Source organism: Aulonocara stuartgranti (assembly GCF_965226115.1).
Source record: "Aulonocara stuartgranti genome assembly, chromosome: 13".
In the NCBI taxonomy this organism is placed as follows: Eukaryota; Metazoa; Chordata; class Actinopteri; order Cichliformes; family Cichlidae; genus Aulonocara; species Aulonocara stuartgranti.
In genome coordinates, this window is record NC_138949.1 from 4,422,501 (window position 1) to 4,443,481 (window position 20,981).

Genomic DNA, 20,981 nt, shown 5'->3' on the forward strand with positions numbered 1-20,981 from the left:
CTTGAACACATTTGACTATATGCTTCTATTTTTGCTTTGCAGACTGTGGTGTTAACTGTCATAAACAATGCCGTGAGCTGCTGGTTCTGGCCTGTAGGAAGCTGATTCGCTCCGGCTCTCTGGGCAGCGTTTCTCCAGTCAGAGGAACTCACAGCTCACTGCCCAGCAGCCCCACGTTGCCTGCCTGTCAAGGTCATTTTTAGCTACTGCAAACACTGCATACACTCAAAAAAGTGAAAATGGGAGGTTATTACCTTTGCAAAAGTGTAACTTATAATTAGAACAAAATAATTTAATGTTTCTATGGTGCGTGCTTAGATCATATATGATCTGAACGAAATTCAACGACTTAACACTTGTTACATTTATTCTTGTTAAGATGACATGATACTATGTAGCAAGAGTTGTTAGTTGCCTGGAATTGTGATTTCAGAAGTCACGTAAGGTTTTAAACCACAGGAAAATCACTGGGGTTTTAGGAGGCAGAAAGCATACCCGAGCACTACTATAGTAAAAAAACTAATGCCTTTACCTTGTACATTTGATGCTTCAGCAGCTGCAACCAAGCCCAAATACCAGAGGTGTATCATGACACTATAAATAATTTGTTCACAGTCCTCTGTTTTGTGTTTCCTTTTTTTTTTCCAGATGAGGACGAGGTGTTTGAGTTCCCCGCTGTCACACCAGCAGTTCCAGCTCTCGACACTCAGTCCATCACCCTGATGACGGGCTCAGCCCAGAGAATCTCTGTGCGCCTGCAGAGAGCCACCATAAGCCAGGCTACCCAGACTGAACCACTGTGGCCTGAACATGCCTGGGAGGCGGCAGACAGTGGTGCTCACACCTTCCCCAAAATGAAATACAGGACTCACAGGAAAATGTCTAAAAACAAGGGTTTTGCCTGCTGGGAAAACCAGAGTGGCAGGCAGTACCAGGCAGGTTCTGCACCGCACTGCACTGGAAGCAGTGTAGACTCCCAGGAGAAGCCAGACGTCTCTGTAGAGCATGTACAGAACAGGGTTACACACAGAACAAAGGTAATGGAATAGATTATTTGTGGATTTTTATTCAAAAATCAAATTTTAGGCCGGAAGTGTTTCATTTGTAAAAGTCAAACCCCCAACAATTTGATGACCAGCAGAAGAAAACCTTTTTTTTTTTTAATTATTTTTTGGATTTGTTGCGTCTTTATATAAATCAATTTGAATTCAAATGAATTTAATTTTTTTTAACAGGAAGAGACCTTGGTCAGCAGTCCGGTTGGGTTGCGAGTAAAAAGGAAAAAACAGTGCATAGAGAGACAAGACCAAAGTTAATGACATTCAGTAGTGACATGTAAACACATCAGCAGTGGAAAGAAGAGAGGGGCTCAGTGCATCCTGGGAAGTCAACCAGTGTAAACCAGTAATAACTAAGGCATGGTTCAGGGTCACCCAATTCAACTAAGCTGTCTGTCTCCTGAACCCAGACTGATGGCTCTGCTTCACATTCTACTTTTGATTCTTTTTGGATTAGATAACTTATTACTGTGTGACTTAGGACCAGTGTTGGTCAAGTTATTTGAAACAATTAGTTAACCATTACTGATTACTTCTCCAAAAAGTAATCCCATTACTTTACTGATTACTTATTATCAAATATAATTAGTTACTTAGTTACTTTTCAAAAACATGATACACAACCTGAATACGTAATAAAGCAATAGACCTTTGAGCCATATTCTACTTTTTCTGCATAATCCATCATATAAAATTGAATCAAATGGAAAGCCTCTTTCTAAAATTTTTTATTTGTTTTAATCTTTCAATTTTATGCACATTGCATTAAGCAAAAATTTTAATTATATGCAACAATCTTTGACTTGAAGAAATGTGTTTAACATTTAAACCTATGTTCTGCATATTCAATGATATAAAATATAATAATGTTTTGTGTTTACACTCGCTCTTTCAAATAGATGCAAGTAAAACACAGCAGGAAATAAATAAAATCATTCAGCAGCACTGAGTCCTGTCGCTCTTAAATCTATGTTCACCTGTTTAGCAGGAGTGAGGCGGGTGGAGGTTTGCTTGAAAACTAAAAGTAATGTAAGTACATCCATGCTTTAAATGCTGCATGGATGTACTCTCTCCCACATTCCATATCATTGTTGATCTGCACACCCTTACGTCATTGTCATGAGACACTTTCACAAACAAAATAACGACAATTTAGTAATGCAGTAAGGCAGCTTACGGGAAAGTAACAGTAATCTAATTATAGTGTGCGATAGTAATCCCTTACGTTATTCGTCACTTGAAAAAAGTAATCGGATTATAGTAACGCATTACTGCCCATCTCTGGTCTTTAGTTAAAATAAATAAAAAGTAAATAAATTGATGCCACCAACCCAAACACACATGTCTCTCCTCTTTCTTCCACTCCAGAACAGCTGACTCGGTTACAGTGGTGAGAAGCACTCGTGGAGATCCAGAAAGCCCCTAGTCGCTAAGACCAGGAGCTTCAGGGGGATATTCTTGGCTTTCTGAGGTCCCCCGTCAAAAACATGGAGTCATCATGTCCTCTCAAGACTTCAGCACAATACAGACAGAGCGACATAGAGCTGAAGTCAGGGAGAAGAGCTCTATAACATACAGTGTTTTAGCTCCAGGCAGAAAGACACAAGATGAAGGTTTTTCCTTATGGATTGTTGGCCAGTTGCTTTACATCGTCGAGCTTTCAAATGGAGCTCAGGAAGAATGTGAACAGAAATGATCTGGTGTTGGATTTTAATAAAGAGATGCAGCATCAAGATCCTGATGTCACATGATCATAGCAAAGGGAATTTTTTTGGATGTTTGTATGTGTAGATGGAAATAAAAGGAAACAGAACCTGAATGTAAAGGGAAACCAACAGAACATTTAGCACAAAGACTCATGAAACAGCATTTCTATAGTGACAGCTGCAGAGTGGCCCACCTTAATTTGATCTTGCAGGGTTTTTTTCAGCAAAACAAATGCTGCAGACAACCTCAATCATTCTGTTGTGATCTCTCTCTCCCCCATCATTGATCTTTTATCAAAGATGATAAAAGCATTTTTTACAAATGCTGTACACCATCAAGTGTGGAAGGTTTCATAAATATGCGTTGTGCTTTGTTTTTTCCTATTTTTCTGTGTCAAAACAAATAAAAAGTACATATTTATGCAATGTCATGCCATTTTGTCTTTGCCATCTGAAGGGATGTTTTTCATTGTAATTTGATGTTTCCACTGACTTTAAAGTTAAATCATGTGTCTGATTTTGAGCCTGGCAGTGCAAGGTGCAGTCAGTCACACCCACTAACTAAGTTAGCTATTGCTACATCAACTTTAGTCATGCTGTTGTTTGTGAGGTCCTGTTGGGAAGCCTGAAGCTGAGCATTTTTATCATCACCATCCTGGTCTTTATAGGACATGACAAGCGAGGGGTGGATCTGACGTAGAAATCAAGAAACAATGTATGCTGTGGTGCTTAAACAAAAATATATATTAAATATACTAAAGAGAAAGTGATCACTGTGCAACTCCTAGCAGAGTTCTGTCACATAAAAGCTTTATTGCTCCTGTAAATGAGTGCCATCTTGTGGCCACATTTGGTAATGTTTCTGGAAACTAGCTTTACTATGAGCCAGTGACGATTATTTCTAATGGTAAATGGCCTGTATTTATATAGCGCTTTACTAGTCCCTAAGGACCCCAAAGCGCTTTACATATCCAGTCACCCACCCATTCACACACACATTCACACACTGGTGATGGCAGCTACATTGTAGCCACAGCCGCCCTGGGGCGCACTGACAGAGGCTTTAAGGTTGTATAGTGCAGATGCAGGCACTGTGGGGTTACCCTTATCAGTGCAGAGGCTGCAGCACTTGTAAACAATCATCCAGTTATTACTATTATTATGATAAACTGTTAGATCTGTTACTACTCCTTCAATGAGAGGTCTGGACCTTGACCAGGCGTTACCACTACAGTTCTTTGATTCTTTTCTTTGTCAACCATTCTACTGTAGGTATGATGGTGTGCTTGAGAAGTAAACAGTGCAGTCAATATATTTGGTACAACTGCGGTAACAAACAGTTTTATTAATAATATAAATGTTTTTTAAAATGCAAGTAATAAAAACATCCATTAGTTCTAGTAAAAATAAAGAGTGGACAGGCAGAGGTTGCAACATAGTGTAGGTCACTATTGAAGCTGCTATAAGTGATTACACAACAGGATGTCCTGGTGGCAAGACAGGACCAGTTCACCTTTTTTTAAATAATTTTTTTCCCGTTTACTCACTATTATTGTTGTTGTTGTTGTTGAATGAATAATTCATTTTCTGTCTTCATTTTCTTTTTTTACAGCCCCATTTTTAGCCCTACAAAGTAACATTCTGATATCCAGAAATATACCAATCAGGAAACCCCTGGAGTAGTGAAACATCTGATTCACTAGGCCGACTTCATGACAGGATCTCCAACCACTGAGAGCAATGTAAACAAGGATGCTTTGCATGATGTTCATGGTCTGTTTGCCTTGTAATTGGAAGGTTGCTGGTTCGAGCCCCGGCTCGGACAGTCTTGGTCGTTGTGTCCTTGGGCAAGACACTTCACCTACCGCCTTCTGGTGTTGGCCAGAGGGGCCGATGGCGCGACATGGCAGCCTCGCTTCTGTCAGTCTGCCCCAGGGCAGCTGTGACTACAACTGTAGCTGCCTCCACCAGTGTGTGAATGTGAGAGTGAATGGGTGGATGACTGGGTGTGTAAAGCGCTTTGGGGTCCCTAGGCGGGACTAGTAAAAGCGCTATACAAATACAGGCCATTTACCATCGATGAAGGTCTGGAGTCCAGCTCAGAGCTGGCAGACCTCAGTCTAAGGACAATAAAGATGGTGTCAAACTTTGGAAATCACCAACCACCTTACTCAGACTAATATTGTTGATTTGAACACTGCCACCTCAAGCTTCCCTTTCAACTTCTCGGGGTTGTTATTTATCTTTTCAGATCCTTCCAGCAAATGTCTTCTTCTATTATTAATACTGGCACCTAATTACATCATCTAATTAAATTCTGTAATTACACACAGATCTATTTATGTGTATCAGTATTTCTGTATGAGTGCATGGGTACGTGTATATATAGATAACACTATGCATGAATATACATATATTAGTATAGGTATGTGAGCAAAATTGCATGCACGTTTGCATCTGTGTAGATGAACATATCAGGCTCATCACAGTTGAGATTTCAATTCTATTTTTCTCCCATCCAGGACGAGCTGTTTATAGCTTTTCCTGTTACCCTTGTATGTCCTCGTCTTGTGCTACTGTTGTAAAAACTAAACAAAAACAAAGTAAGCTAAATATACTATGGGAGCAGTAATTAGGCCTTGGTTACAATATAAAGTGTAACCAAAATCAATTACGTAGTATTATTATAACCATAAAAATATCACATTTTCTGTGGTCGGCAATTATCAGAAGCCCAATTCCACACACCTGCAAGTCTGTGATTCCTGAGAAAGCGCTTGGACATTAGTCCAGCTCCAACTTCTCTTCAAAGAACGTGTAGAATCCTTTAACACACTCACTTTACTGCAGCAAGTGTGAAAGCATTTAGGTTGGACAAAACCCAGAGTATAGCTACCAAAGGTACATTTACTACACTTCACACATCTGTCCTGAATGTGCCTCCATTTTTAAACAAGAGGAAGTGACCTACTGTGCATGTACAATTTTATTTACATTGCAAACACCTCGTGTGTCCAAAGACAGCAAAGTCATGTCCAAAATCATATGAAGCTGAACAGACATCAGATCGGAAAGAAATGAAAGGAACTTGTGTGGGTCAGTCTTTCTCTGCAATCACCTGCAGTGAAGTGACAATGAAATTAAAGAATTTGGAGCTTTTTGTCACTGCTGTTTATTGCACTGTATGTTTTAATGCAGTTAGCACTAAACTGAAATTAGACCACACAAATCCACTGTTGGCTTAATAAAATCTTTATAAAGAACAAAGCTAATTTCACAAAGTATCTCAGAGATTTCGTTTTTGACAAATCATTGTAATAAAAGACATGAACAGATCCACAGGAAACAATTTAAAAGTATCCATAACTCATTGAGCACACTGTCAAAGGCTGACGAGGTGCATGCAAGCTACCTGGATTTCATCCTAATCATTTCAAATTTTACTTTTTAAACAAATGGAGACCATAAGTACAAATGCTATAGAGTAAAGCAACATTTCCCAGTGTGACTGACGAGTCTCAGAGTGTCTCAGGTGTCGCCCAGTAACCTACACAGAAGGTTCACTGTGGCTCCAGCACTTATTCAACAGAATAAGTAACAAGGTATTAGTCTTCAGGCTGAAGGTCAAACAGATGTTTATTAAAAAATAAAAATAAAAACTACAAAAAACCCAAAATGGGAAAAAAAAAAAAAAAAGCACACAGAGCCTAATGCATTCATAACACAGCAAAAACTCATCCTTTGGCTTCTGATCAGTGGGCGATAACTGCTAACGGGATCGCAGTGAGAAGGCAAACCACAGTGCACATATACATCTATAAAAACAAAATGTGTTGTTGAAAGCCCCTTTCTGGCTTGCTTTTACAAATTAAACATGCAGCCATGTGATATGGTACGATTACAGCATATCGTCATCATCTCCTCCTCCGTACATGTCGGCCAGTTTCTTGAAGCGAGGGCCCCATTCATTGAGGCAGTCATAGTTCTGGTCTCCACTGCTTGAAGAGTTCAAAGAGGAGAGACTTCCTGCATCAGAACCACCTCCCTCATAGTCAAACACCAGCAGGGAGTCATAAGGGGGTGCTGTTGGGTCGTTGTCTGCAGCCTTCAGATTCTGTTGGAGGAAATTTTACACAACTTACTTCAATTACCTCACATGGAGCACAATAACGTAACAGAATAATAAACGTGACCATTATCAAAGCACAGACATGATGTACTCTTAGCCAAAACATCCATCTTCTGCCACTTGTCTGGGAGCAAGTCAATTAAACAACTCCCTCTTTTTCTTCTCTTAAAATAAATAAATTAAGATTCCCGTCACCATGACTGCTCCAGTCATGGCTCCCAAAGTAATGCCATCCAGCTTATGTCTAAGATTTTAGAGCAGGTCACCTACCAATCGGAAGGTTGGTACACTGCAGACCAAATATCCTTGAGCAAGATACTAACATGTGTGATAACATTAGACAAAAAGCAATGAAAATGTATGCACTCCCTTCAAATGACACAAGTGCTTCCATGAGGCAGTAAGAGCTGCTTAGGTTCCCATTTTCTGTAATACTGTGGTCAATGTTATCAAATGATGCACTGAATTCACACCTCAGTACCACATTTCATTAAGTTTTAAGGAGCTTTAGAATCTCACTCACATCTTCAATGAAGTTGCCAATCTCCTCGGGGTTGGCAGGCCGTGGCCGGTACTGAGGAGCAGGCATGAAGTTTGGCACCACTTCATTCCTTAACACATCGGGCCGGTTGTCCAGGCCACGGTGGAGAACACTCAGGTCATAATCCTGAAAGAAGGCGATTTAATGATGCATTATTACATGGAATATTTTTGCTGTACTTCTGCAATCCACTCTCTTCATCCACTTAGCCCATTGTCTACTCAAACTTTTCTATCAGTAAAAAGCCTGGGTCAAATCACTGAAATGGAACAAATTTGATCAGCCTTTTTAAACATTTCATCTCAAAAAGAAAATCTCAGGTTTTCTGTTCCTGAGACTTGTGTGTGTGCAGCTTTGATTAATGTGTAATCAGAATGAGTGTCCATTTACCTGATCATCCTCGCCACCTCCTTCTTCATCGTAGTAATAGACGTTGTCTCTGACACCATCATCCAGCAGGAGTGGCTCCTTTTTCTCCCTTTTCCTCTGTTTTGTAAACAGCAGCACTAGCAGCAACAGCGCTGAACACAGAGCACAACGTTTAGCACACAGTAACCAACCAAATCCTACTTAGCTGGGAAAGAAAAGAGATGCACCGTCCTGAGACTACAGATGTGTGACTCACCGAGCAGCAGGATGGCTCCAAGTATTCCAAGGATAAGGGGCAGGTTGCTGGCAGCTGCACCATAGCGTCCTGGACCTGAGCATGCAGTGAAGTCTGTGCCCCTGCAGTCACACACTTTAGCTGTGATGATGTTGTCCTGCCCCAAGCCATGTTTGTCTGCCACTGTCAGTATAACACTGTACTCTCCACTGGGCAGCTCAGCGGCTAAATTCAAGATGATGCCCGTTTCTGAAATAAGACAGCAGATATTTTACTTAATAATTCTGTGTTGATGGATTTGCTTTGTCTCACTTTCACCTAGCTTTACCACCTCTTCAAAGCCACGTTGCACCAATTACTCTAATCTCAATGTTCAGTGGTGAACACTGAATCATGTCCGACCTAAACAATCCTGACATTTGCAAATCACATGTTAGCAGGAAAAATACATATTTTGGTTTCTGAACCAAAATATTTAAAAGTCTGGCCATCTTATCAGTTTATACTTGTCACATGTTAGCAGTGTACATACTGGTGTCGTTCATCCTAGCGGTCCAGTTGGTCTTTGACATGCCCTGTAAAGACACCGAGTAGGGAGGTCCAAATTCTGGTCCGTCTTTATCTGTTACTGACAGCAGCTGAGGAGCTGGATCCTTGTTGCACACCTGAGGAAACAAAGTCACAGTGAAGCTTTCCTTCATGCTGATGACCATCCTGTAGTTGGAAATCTTACAAACACACCCATCCTGCACCACAATTAGACAAGTTCAACACAAAACGATTCTTGAGCTATTGGAAATAAGACACACCTTGATTTCACGCTCTTCAATAAATGGAGCATTGTCATTGACATCTTCCAGCTGAATGATCAGAGTACCAGTTCCTGTAGCCGGGACAGCATCTGGTAACAGAACAAACATCAGGAGAACATTTATTACAACGATATTTCACTTTATTGAAGAAACCCAAGTTCATAGTAATGCACACAGACTTTCCTCTAGACCTCTGATCCTCATAACTGGCACTTAGCTTTTAAAACAAAGATTTGAGGGCTAAAACTAATGGCTAAGATCAAATTAATTACTGAATTACTAATTATTAAATTTTTCAAATTAAGGGTTGCAATGTTATTAGTTGGGAATGTCCCAGGAAAGGCCGTTTGTGCTGGAATTTGAAAAAAAGATTCCATCATTCAGTGATCAGTCTGTGCAACATAGGATTTCTTGTCCTGCAACTTTATCGGGACATTATACAGGCTAGTCCAACTTATCCAATTTAACAAGTGTTCCTCCATAACTTTTCAGAAATGGGAATTTTATTAAAAGTTATAAATTGTAATAGTCTTAACTGCCACCTACCATTATCATAGGCACCAATGGTTGCAGTGTATCTGTTGTTTGTGACAAAGATACCCTCTCTGTCCATGGACGTTCTCACTTTAATAAGACCTGTGTCCTTGTCCACGTTCAGCCAGCCTGCTGGGTCAGTCAATATTTTGTACCTGTACAAGACAGTCACAGAAAAGATGGTAATACTGTGCAGGCAGGATGATTAGAATTAGCATGTTCCACAATGTGATACAGTGGAACCCCGACTTACGAAATTAATTCGTTCCCGAGGGTCTTTTGAAAGTCGAAAGTCGAAGCACCCATCGCGCGTTTTGACTGAGGCGATGCTGAACAATAGGCTATAGGCTAATTGCTAACCAGAACAACAATACGTCGTTCAAGTGGAACAGCGAAGCGCAAGTATGGAAGCCAAGGGGTTGTCACATGAATCGGAAGGCATTGTGTGTGGGCTCAGCCAATCAGAGCCAGTGGATTTCGTTACTCAGGCATTTTGCCATAACACGGGCAAAAATATTGCCGTTCAGTGCCTTCGTAACTTGAATTTTTCGTGAAACGGGGTATTGGTAAGTCGGGGGTTCCACTGTATTTGATTTTGAACATCCTCCGCTTTCTCCTCAGGCTAAATACACGGTGCAAGAATTAAACACATTAACTGTTACAGGGTTCTCACATCATTTAAAAATACTGGTGGCCACTAGGTACCATCCATCAGCCTCCTAGTAGATGCAGCTATGGTAGGAATTTGAATGTCCTAAGTTGCCTCATTCTTGGGTTATCGGATTCACAAACTTTGTTGTCCACAGCGCCTGTCCAGCAGGGTGGTGACAATACCCAATGAGCTTTTTACAACTAAGGAGTTAAAAAAAGCTTTAAGACCTTAATGATACAAATTAATTAATTAATTAACTGTATTTGGGTCTTTTATAAGCCTAATATTCTATTATGGTATACAGCTATTCAGTGTTTTATCGCTATAGACAGTATTCTGTAATTATATCTGCCACACATGAGGACAGTGAATCAATTTTGACCATCAAACAGAACAAGGAATCTAAAACATTTATCTAAGACATTTATCTATAAGGAAATTTAATATTTGCAGCACTTATGAGGTCAGTGATACATTCTCTTTAGCAGTAGAAAGTCTCTCCCCCACCCCCCGACTTACAAGACTGTCTGCTTGCGTGCAGTGTCTGGGTCTGAAGCAGTGTACTGCACCACGGCTTGATCCACAGCAAGGTCCTCTGGTTTTACCACAAGAAGCTCCTTTGGATCAAATATTGGAGCTTCATTCACATCTCTCACATTCACCACCACTGTGGCGGTAGAAGTGACCACAGAAACACCAGGAACAAAAGGAATCTCATTCTCCACTGAAACCAACAGAGTGTGCTTGCTGGCCCTCTCGAAGTCCAGCTCCTGGTTGGAAGGAAGGGAGGAGAAAGAAACACACACACACACACACACACACACACACACACACACACACTTGTGAGGATACATGAAATCACAAAAATGCTGCCATCAAATGACACAATTATCTTCCAATATTATGAATGAATTCCTGATTTTCTTCCTACCTTTGCAGTAGAAAGGATTCCTTCATGTTTGTTAGTTCCTGTTTTTACAGTGAAAAGTCCATCAGGATCACCACTGACGATCTTGAACTTGGCGTTCCAGGCTGGAGTTTGTGGTTCATCCTCATCTGTTACCATCATCCTAACCACCACAACATCCTTTTTGTTTTCATCAACTGTTGCAGTATACTGTGAGAAAATAAAGGATGAGTCAGAAATCACAGCAGTGAAAACAGATCTAAAGCCTCCTAACTAGGAACGGCGAATAATGGCCTCATTTTGTAGTCTGTGTCATTATATTAGGTTCATTACTTAATGCAAGTCTACAACTGTGGAGTCCATAAATTTAATTCGCTATGCATGTGGTAAAATATTGTTTTTAACTGCATTTGTACATTTCCCATGTGCTGTCAAAGACTGGGTTTTTGCTGTGTCAGAATGTGTGAGTGCAACATTAATAATGCAGTTAGATACAGGATGAATGTATTCTGCTTTAACAGTGTGAAAAAGCAGCAGTTAAACAGGAAGTTTCCAGTTACTTCATACTTACTGAGCTCTGAGTGAAGACTGGAGCGTTGTCATTGCTGTCCGTCACCGTGAGGATGACTTTGGTTTGTCCAGTTAACCCTTCTCCTGCCATATCTGCTGCTTGCACTGTCAGAGTGTACTGTGGATATTTCTGGTAAGATACAGACATCAGCTCATCAACAGGAAGGAAGAAACACTGACATCGGTTTACAGACTGTAACAAAGCCTTCAGACGGACTAAAGCTCTTCATCTATGAAGGCCGATTCTGCTGAAAAGCTGAAGCTAAACTCATTTAATATTTTGCTTATGACAAACATGATGCTGTTGAGAGCCTTGGTCAAACTGTTAGAATAAAGTATTTCTTGACCATTTGGCACGAGGCTGTTTGTTGAAACTGACTTCACAGAGCAACAAAGAGGTTTATGATGCTGCACCAGAAACAGCTCTGATCTCCTGTAGTCTGGACAAACTATTTATACTTGGCGAATAGTTTGTCAGACTAGTCTGTGTCTTCCATGCAGAGGTATGACACAAACCAGAAATGTAGACAGAAACTAACTATACTTTAGAGGCTGTGTCTAGTTTTACTGTCAAAAAAAAAAAAAACCCACCATGTTTTTTTGCAGCACCCTCTTTGTGACTGATTTCTAGCAGTGACAGGCAGACTACTGATCCTGATTCATTACAAAATGTTTTTTCAGCCCTTAGGTGTAAAAGGACACTTGTGTTTTAAATGTGTTTAACAGGTTTTACCTCTCTGTCCAGTCCTCTACCAGCGATTCTGATGCTTCCAGTAATTGGGTTGATTTCAAACATGTTGTCAGTGGGCAGCGGTGGGTCCTGGTTCAGAATACGATAGCGGAGCTCTGAGTTGTCAGTATTTGGCTCATCGTCGTCTTTGGCCTCAACCTTAACCACCTCCGTCCCTGGAGTGGAGGAAATAAAAAAGAAGTTCCTGAAGGTCTTCACACTGCTTCATTTACAAGATTTACTAAATAAAATTGACTTAATGCAAACGTCTGCTAATTTCCTTCCAACCCAAATCCTTCTCTGGTGCTTTAGGTGTCATTCTGATTTTCTTTAAATCTCTGGGTATCTTGAAATTCATTAAATATAGTGGATAAGTATTAGAAACACGAACAAAAGCAAAGAAAACTACCCAAGTCCAGAGGCAATAAGGTTTCTATACATACCGATGGCCGTGGCCTCAGCAACATTTGCTTTGTACTCCGCCGTAAAATAAGGTTTGTTGTCGTTCTGGTCGATCACAATGACTTTAATCTCCATGGGTTCCTCAGCTTGTCCTGCTCCGGCAACCACAGCATGTGCTTCAAACTACACAGACAGAAGATTTTAAGTTTAGATTCGCCCACACACACACACTTTTCCAATGGGGATCAAAATGCAATAATCAGGTACGAAGTGAGGATGATTACCGTGTAACTGGCTGTTTCCTCTCTGTCGAGTGGTTGTGTTACATACAGAATGCCCGTTTCTCTGTCCATTGTGAAACGATTAACAGGAGGCAGATCAGCTCCAGGACCAGTGATGCTGTAAAAGAGCTTCTTGAATTTATCGTCACTAGAGCGGATCTGGAAAAACAAACAAAAACAAATGAAAAACACAACAGGACTAATTAAGATCACTCTCACCATCTAAAGTAACTGTTAAATAGTAAAGAGGCTGTGCATTAGACTCAAATTCAAGAGATTTCTGGTTATTTTGATATATAGAGCAGAAGGACTCCTTGTGATCTCAAATCAAAAAGATTGTTAGATTCTCTAAGCATTTTGGGCACACTATAATTACTCATTGTAAATAATCTGAGTTATTAGCGTAGTGTTATCGTCAACCAATTTACTCCAGTTTTAGTTAATTTTGTGTGTCACTGTTGCAAAGTTCAAAACACTCCATACCGCAGGATTAAGACCCTATAGTATTAGAAAGAAATCACAACAATCAGCTGATCTCCATGAGTAAACACTTGTCACCGTGAGAAAGCAAACTCCCTTTTAACTAGAGAAATGTCCAACAGAACCAGGTTCAAGGACAGGGAGCCATCTGCCACAAATTGTTGGGGAGTGAAAGTTAGGAGTAGTGAGAGATGGGACAAATTTTAGCATTTATAAACTGAAATTTAAAAAATAAAAACAATTATACCTAAGAGACAAATACATCTTTCACTTGGCAATTAAGTATCAACTTTTCTGACTGCCAACAACATATAGATCTTTACTTGTGCCTTTACACTTCACTTGCGTTACTCTAAAGTTAACTGATAGTCATACTAAGAATTACTTATGACATCCAAGAAAGAAAATAAAAAAAAATAAAATAAAAAAAGACATGCGGACTGCAGAGGAAACAACAGCGAGATCCTATGCAGAAATAAACATTTAAAATGCAGTTTATTGTCAAATTAACCACAAGGTCATTCAGTTCACCTTACCTGAGCTACTTTCAGGGGATAGGTTCCTCTCTTATTCTCAGTAACACTGAGCGTAGGAATAACCCAGGCCCTTTTCCTCCTCCTCAGCCCTCCACCAGACTTGGGAAATTGCAGAACGGGCACTTGTGGCTCAGCGGCATTCTGGAAGAACATACAGACAGCTTTTTTAGCAAGAGCTTGGATAGAACACCACTCAGAACTTAATTAAACTATGAGGAGGAGCACAGACGTTCTCAGAATGAGTTTTAAATTATTTTCAGACTATGACGGGTCTGTGTCTGTCCAGAGTTAACATCAGTTTCAACATCTTAGCCATGAAGGCCAATGAGGCATTATCGTGTCCTACCAAGCAGGACATGTTGATACTCAAGTTTGTGAATCTGATAAATTATATGTAGCCTCACGAGTTAAGTTGCCATCTGTTGTATCTACTAAAAGTGTCGGAAACAGGCATTTTGCATGTATCGATTCCAAATGTACTTTTCATTCATGCCCCATTAAACAGTGTCTCTAAACCCACCTCCGTGTTGTTAATAGAGTCCACTTCAGTACTGTGATGCTGAATGTTGAAGTTTGTGTGGGCTCCATGGTGGTGCTTTCCACGGTGATGCTCAGGGTGAACGACACTGACTGGAACTGTTATTTTGTGACCATGAGAGTCCCAGGAGTGGATGAAGAAGTTCCGGTGTCCTTTATGAAGAACAACCTCTCTGTTTACCTGGAAGGTAAATAAATAAATAAATAAATAAATATATAATAAAAAACAAAACCTTTAACAGAAATACAACATACATTCGTTAGACTAAGTCCTCACAAATCTTACTTCAATATCTTCTTTTCTAAACTAACCCCAACTTTGCTGTCAGGTCTGTCAACTCTACTTACCGTTAATGTACCATCTGCCTTTACAGTAAAGCGACTGTCATCAGTGCTGAAAAGAATTACTGTGCGCTCTGTGCAGTCAGTGAAGCCCACTGGGAAAGGATAGGAAAGAGTTAATCATTATGAATGTGGTACATATAGTGAAAAATCTGGCAAGTTTTTTGTATTCAAAGAAAAGCGACAGACACCTCTTCCTTAACAAAAGCAGCATAAGTGACTGCAAGATGACTAAATGGTTTTTAGCTCTGACAGTAGCAACACTCAGTCAGGTTAACATTATTTACTTTTAACAAAGATGTCAAAACCACACACACACACGTTTTATTTGAAGTAAGTACACATTCTCATACAACCATCAACCTCACTTTGACGGTTTAAATTGGTAAAAATATTAATAAAATTTGGCGTTTACCTCAGGTTGTCATTTCAAAAAGCAGCAAAATTGCCAGTGCAGAACAGATTTTTTCTGGTTTCCAGTAAAGACAACATAACTACACAACACCTCACTTCCCACACCCTTCAGGGGACCATGCTTATGAAAATTACATATTGACAACGTAATGTTAATCAATTCTTCATTCCTTTCATTTACTTTAACACTTAACATAAATTGTTACATTTCTGCGATTGGTAATTCATTTTTAGGATACAAGAAAGAAGAGGGGGGATAAACAGCCTTGACTTGAACTAAAACAATTCATAGAATTGTCTAAACCTACGTATTCTTAGACAACAGCCTATTAATATAAAACTATCAAGACATGCAGTCAAACTAAAGCAGTATTGGAAGAGGAAAAGGTTGTATTAATGCATCTGTAATAACCATAGGCCAAGAAAGCTAAAACAATGTTTATATTTTAGTAGGGTTGGAACCATCAATCATTTCGAACCAGCTATTCTACCCATTATTCACTGCTCCTTATAGAAGTATTGTGGAGTAAGTGTTTGGTTCACTACAGCCTTTTCTCATTACTGCCTACTCAACTTGATTTTTAGGTTGCAGTACTTTTGGCACCTACTCTAGGGCCCTGTTGGCATCTACTCTTAATGACATTTTACTGAATTGTATTGAAAAAGGACAGAAACTGACATATGATGCCCAGATATAGATTTCTGCAATATTTTCCTAAATAAATAAACAAGGTAAAGCTGTACATACATTTACACAGCGTTTTAATCTGATTATCATAAATTGCTTGTGTCTTAAAAACCCCCATCAAAGTGGGTAATTCAGTAGAGACCATTGATAAAGAAACGAATATTCACGCTAAAGCAAACATGCATAACCACAACCCATTTAAAAAACAAACAAACAAAAACTGTTTAAGTCTGTTTATAAGAAGCTTTTAAAAACCTTTCAGTTAACTGAAATCAAAGAAAACAGTTCCTTTTTTAGAGTTTCACTTGAATAGCAAAGCCTGTAAAACAGGTTCAGGGATACTGCTCTGACCAGCAGGTAAAAGTAACAGAATCAGAGTGAGAGCAGGCTGAGACATGTTTGGGTTTCAACTAAGAACAATGTGCCCAGCTAATCTGCTGAAGGCCATCTGGGCTGGAGGAGTCCTTTACAACAGCAGAGTTGTTCCATGTAGGGCTGCAACTCAGGTCTAAACCCTCCGACAGTTTCATACAAACAAATCTGTAATGTGAAATGATACTAGACAATAGAAACAAATACCCAAAAATAGTTTCATTTAGATTATGACTAAGAGTAACGCACCATCCAGGCAGAAAACATTAACATCCAAATCAAACACGTTTAAAAACACCCATGTACGAGCCTACACTGGGTTGCTCTTACCTTTGCCCAGCCTCATGCCCGGCCTCAGATGTTCCCTGGACACTCTGAAAACCAGCAGCTCTGACTCAAATCCAGGCACACATGTTGGCCTGTTAGCTCTCTCTAGTGCTGACACCTAGGAGAGGAGCAACAGTTTCAGTTAGACGTACAATAAGACTTCAGGCTTATAAGAGTTCGAAACTGAATAACTACATGTTTTTAAAAAAAAAAAAATCAAAAACTTGAAATGTTTTCAGCATTGAAAGGTCAGGATTTTAGGTTTTTCCTTAAACTGAACAACGTGCAGCTTTGAGCTGTTGTTCAGAAAATGCCTTGGCAAAGCATTGCGCTGCTTAATATACACAGTTTAAACACTAAATAAAGAACAAAATAACTGTCACTTTAAATACTAATGAAAATGTGTCTAACGCTCCGTGTAATTATATGAATGAATTGAAATTGTGCCTGTAAGCCAAATGACTTTATTTCATTTTAAAATCCCAAAAACGATATTACTTGGATGATAGTCCTTTTTCTCTTTTACATTAATGAATCTTTTTACAAGTGCTTCTCGATATGTGTAAGCGAAACAGACTGGAGTGAACAAAGCTGAAACCACAACTCTGAACTGGAAATTAACCTGCAGACAACGTCATGAGCGGAATCAGGGCGAGGCTCGCTCACAACCTCGAACTCTTCGAGGCGGAAGGGTATGAAAAGAAAAAGAAAGACGGCCTAAACCTCCGCGTGTGTTCTGCGGTTTCGACACTGTTTTAAAATACTTTTTTTTTTTTTTAAATATTTGTTGCAGATTGCTCTGCGGAGAAAGCTGCTACACACAATAAGGATTTTAGACCCCCACAAGTTCGTTTGGCCCACTAGTCCCAGCAAGTACCATAGCTGATAAAAGCATTTCTTTATTAAAATCGAAGGCTACTTCACGCATAAAGAGGTGCCGAAATTATTCCGCGAAGAAAAGAAAGAAAAGACTGCTTGTGAGATACCCGGCGTTGTCCAGTTCAATCAAATAAGTAACAGGATTAACCGACATTTATTTTTTGTGACTCAAAGTAGAAGGGACAGTGAGAGAATTGAGCACCGATGGCAAAATATTAACCAAAAGAGGAAGTCTCACCTGGAAAACGACGATTAAAGCACCAAAAACCGCGAACAATGCGGTCCCCATTTGTCTAAGTCGTATTTTTAGTATTCCTCTCGAGTACACAGCCAAAAACGAAAAGAATCCTAAATATATTCCTCTTTGAACTCGCTTCTTGGCGTCTTCCTGTTGTCCCCTGAAGGTAGTTTCTGTAACTGAGACTCGACTCTGCAAGGCGCTCTTTCAGGTACTTTCAGCACATGACGTCAGCTTACAGGTGCGCAGGTTCCGTGTTCCTAATATGGTCATCCCAGCCCGTCACACCTGAAGTGACAGGAACAAGTAGTTTCTGTTCATAAATAATAAATAGAGACACAGCGGATAGTAGCAGCGGACAGCGTTATTATCAGCAATGATCTGAGTCTGAGTTCAGTCAGCCACATTCGGGAGCTCTCAGTCTCATTTCCTCTTACTGATAATCTGTCTCTCACTCCCCATGTCTTTCTCACACATGCACACACACTGACATTCAGACTTTATCCACAGTTGCTTACTAAGAATCACTAAAAAACACGTGAAGCTGCTGACAGAAAACCATCTTTCATTTGTAAAGCCAACCAACAGTGTTATAAAGTCATTAGTGTGAAACCAGCCTAAAAAAACCACAAATGACTGTCTGAAAACCAGTGGATGTATTCAGCTGAGTGTTGAAAGGAAATCATCGACAGTGTCCCCGAACAGAAGCCAAATACAGAATTTGATGATACAAATTTAAGCATTCAGCTTTATTTGCTTCAGTTTTCACTGTCATCTGAATACACAACATCCCATTTGCTAATAAGCTGTTGTAAGTGTACCCACTGAAGTAATGCTATGTGCTGATAAACATCAGTAATTGATACTGAAGAAAAATGGACTTTTCTCATCCATGCTGTTCTTACCCTCACAGTCTGAAAGCATGTGACTGAGAGAATGCACTACTACTTTATTTTAAATGGAATTTCATTTATTCAAGTCCAATAGTTTAAGTGAACAATGTTTGTAGTAGTCTCCAGCAATAGTTCTCCAGGTTTCTTGAAGGACATTGTAAAGTTCTTCTTTAGATGTTGGCTGCTTTTTCTTCTGTTCTGTGTCAGGACTATCTTTTTGGGGTCTTTCTGTTGTATTCCTGCTTCAGTAATATTGAGATTCGGGCTCTGGGAGGTCAATCCATCATGGATAGTGTTCCACTGTATGTTTTTCTATCCGGGCCTGCTTTTACTGCATTGGCAGTGTATCATTGGCATGCTGAAAAAACAAAGCTGTTGCCAACCAGATGCTTTTTAGATGGTAGATCAAAATCTGAGGATACGTTTCAGCTTTAATAAGACACTCACTGTTGTATCTCTTCTCCTGACAGTCCTCACATTTTTAAGGATACACTCCACAACATGCAGAGATATGCCAAGATATTCTAATAGCATTTTAACAGAAAAACTAAAATTTTATACCTGTCACACTGTGTCCTTTGTCATTTTTCTTTTTTACAGAATCAACTAAAGAAACGGGAACAATTATGTGTTTTTGTGATTAACAAAGTGCTCAAAGATTTGGTTTTACCTGTGCTATTTGTCAACTAACACCGATTCACCTGTGTTACTTGCCGTTTTATGCTTGACTGAGTAATATATAAAGAAATGAGGAGTAGATCAAGACTGTTTGCACAGGACTGGATATCAGAGATTGTAGCTTTCCTAAAATGCAGCCACAAAAGGATATAATAGTATTACCAGCTAAAATCTGGCAGACAAAAACAAATGCTTGTTGAGTTAAATGGTAATTAGACTGATTCTTATACAGCGTTTTTCTGCTCTCCTGGAGCCCTCAAAGCGCTTTATACAACATGCCACCTTCGACTATTCACACAAGCACTTTCTTCTATGCTTCTAAGCACTTTCCAGCTAACCTTCACACACATTCATACTTGAGGGGGGTTAAGACTACACTGAAATATTTAAGTCCACTGGGTTTCCTTAACCAAAACAATGCCAAGATGTGTGAAAAGTAAAAAAAAATAAACAAGAGCCCTAACCCTAATTACTTTTCCAAGAAAATAGAAACTTGATGGAAGCTAGCAGCTAACATTAGCTTACTCTTTAGCTTTCAGGAAATCACACCGATAAGCACATAAAACTGATATTAATTAACTTCATATTTAATACACGACTTAGCAGATTTTTAATGAATTGAAAACTGAAATAACATCTATGAAACCATCTAATTCATTTAGGTTTTTGACAGACCTTTACCTAACTAAAGTTTGCCAAAAATGATAGTTAACTCTGGGAACAGATATTCTTGCTTGAATGTTAGCAGATCCTATAAATATTTGCTAGTTTAGCAAATTTCAGCATACCCTGATTACAAACAGTTTCACAGCACTGTTCAAATGCTGTCATTGTGATGCTGAGGAGCAAATAAAACACCGTTGGCAAATAGTTTACTCACCATGAATGTAGCCAGGCTCAGCCATAGCTAATGTTAGCTGCTGGATTCCTCTTCCCTCCCTCCTTTCTTTCTGAATTCTGTGCTTGGTATGTTTTTGGTACCAAGCACACCATTGCTGATGGATATTTAATTAGAATATTAATACATTAATCAGCAATTCTTCTTTGTAAAATTACAATAGATGATTGGAAATGTGTTATTAGAATTTACATGCAAGGTCTAACTGAATATGCTCTGACTTCCGAAAACATTTTATAGAAGCAAAATTATGAAAATCAACCAGTGCATGAAGCTACTGTTAAAATGACAAGTTAAGCTGAAGATGGTTATTTCAAATACCCTTTATATCATATGTTGTGTAGTCTAATCCTCACAGTTTAAGAGTGAACAGGCATGGAAGATGGGGGATTTTTGAAAAGCAGTTAAGTGATGTTATCTTTTGCGCCTTTCTTTCATCCCTGGAACACAGAGATGTGGGGGTGGGAAGAATGGTCAGTTTACAGTGACCACCACTTAGCCAATAAAAGATCAGTGTGTGACAGAGAGGGAGGGAGAAAGAGGAAGCAAAGAGAATGTGAGGGCAGAGAAGGAAGAAGGCAGTGAAAAGTGTCATGTTGCATTATCAGTTTCTTGAGATGGAAGAGTGAGTGATCCTTTTAAGTCACTGTGTAATGTGTAATCATTCCTTTAATGTAGAAGTTGATTCTCTTTTAGATTACATTTTTTTTTAACTACCACGACTTTGAAACCACCTTCATAAATACACTTTATTTATTTATACATTAGATACT

The 20,981-nt window shown here is 39.4% G+C and overlaps 2 protein-coding genes across 5 annotated transcripts in view; one reads left to right on the forward strand and one right to left on the reverse strand.

The window, feature by feature from the left end:
- The window catches only part of rasgrp3 (RAS guanyl releasing protein 3 (calcium and DAG-regulated)), a 40,569-nt gene extending 37,379 nt beyond the window's left edge, over nucleotides 1-3,190 (forward strand). For all 4 annotated transcript variants that reach the window (XM_082558122.1, XM_082558120.1, XM_082558121.1 and 1 more), the window contains 3 exons: nucleotides 43-192; nucleotides 649-1,037; nucleotides 2,427-3,190. In XM_082558122.1, the coding sequence (XP_082414248.1) occupies nucleotides 43-192; nucleotides 649-1,037; nucleotides 2,427-2,435 (548 nt within the window). In that variant the 3' untranslated portion in view covers nucleotides 2,436-3,190. The remainder of the gene's footprint in view (nucleotides 1-42; nucleotides 193-648; nucleotides 1,038-2,426) is intronic.
- A 2,810-nt stretch (nucleotides 3,191-6,000) lies between these two features.
- LOC309720890 (B-cadherin-like) lies at nucleotides 6,001-20,260 on the reverse strand. Its single transcript, XM_082558116.1, has 19 exons — nucleotides 20,191-20,260; nucleotides 17,740-18,027; nucleotides 16,626-16,740; nucleotides 14,828-14,916; nucleotides 14,463-14,660; nucleotides 13,943-14,083; nucleotides 12,930-13,085; nucleotides 12,687-12,828; nucleotides 12,247-12,419; nucleotides 11,515-11,643; nucleotides 10,968-11,153; nucleotides 10,556-10,806; nucleotides 9,397-9,539; nucleotides 8,848-8,939; nucleotides 8,571-8,703; nucleotides 8,060-8,287; nucleotides 7,825-7,955; nucleotides 7,417-7,560; nucleotides 6,001-6,878 (listed from the first exon to the last, which is right to left on the reverse strand). Exons 2-19 carry the CDS (start codon nucleotides 17,788-17,790, stop codon nucleotides 6,663-6,665), a joined length of 2,718 nt encoding a protein of 905 aa, XP_082414242.1. The 5' UTR covers nucleotides 17,791-18,027; nucleotides 20,191-20,260; the 3' UTR covers nucleotides 6,001-6,662.
- Between the last annotated feature and the right edge of the window lie 721 nt (nucleotides 20,261-20,981).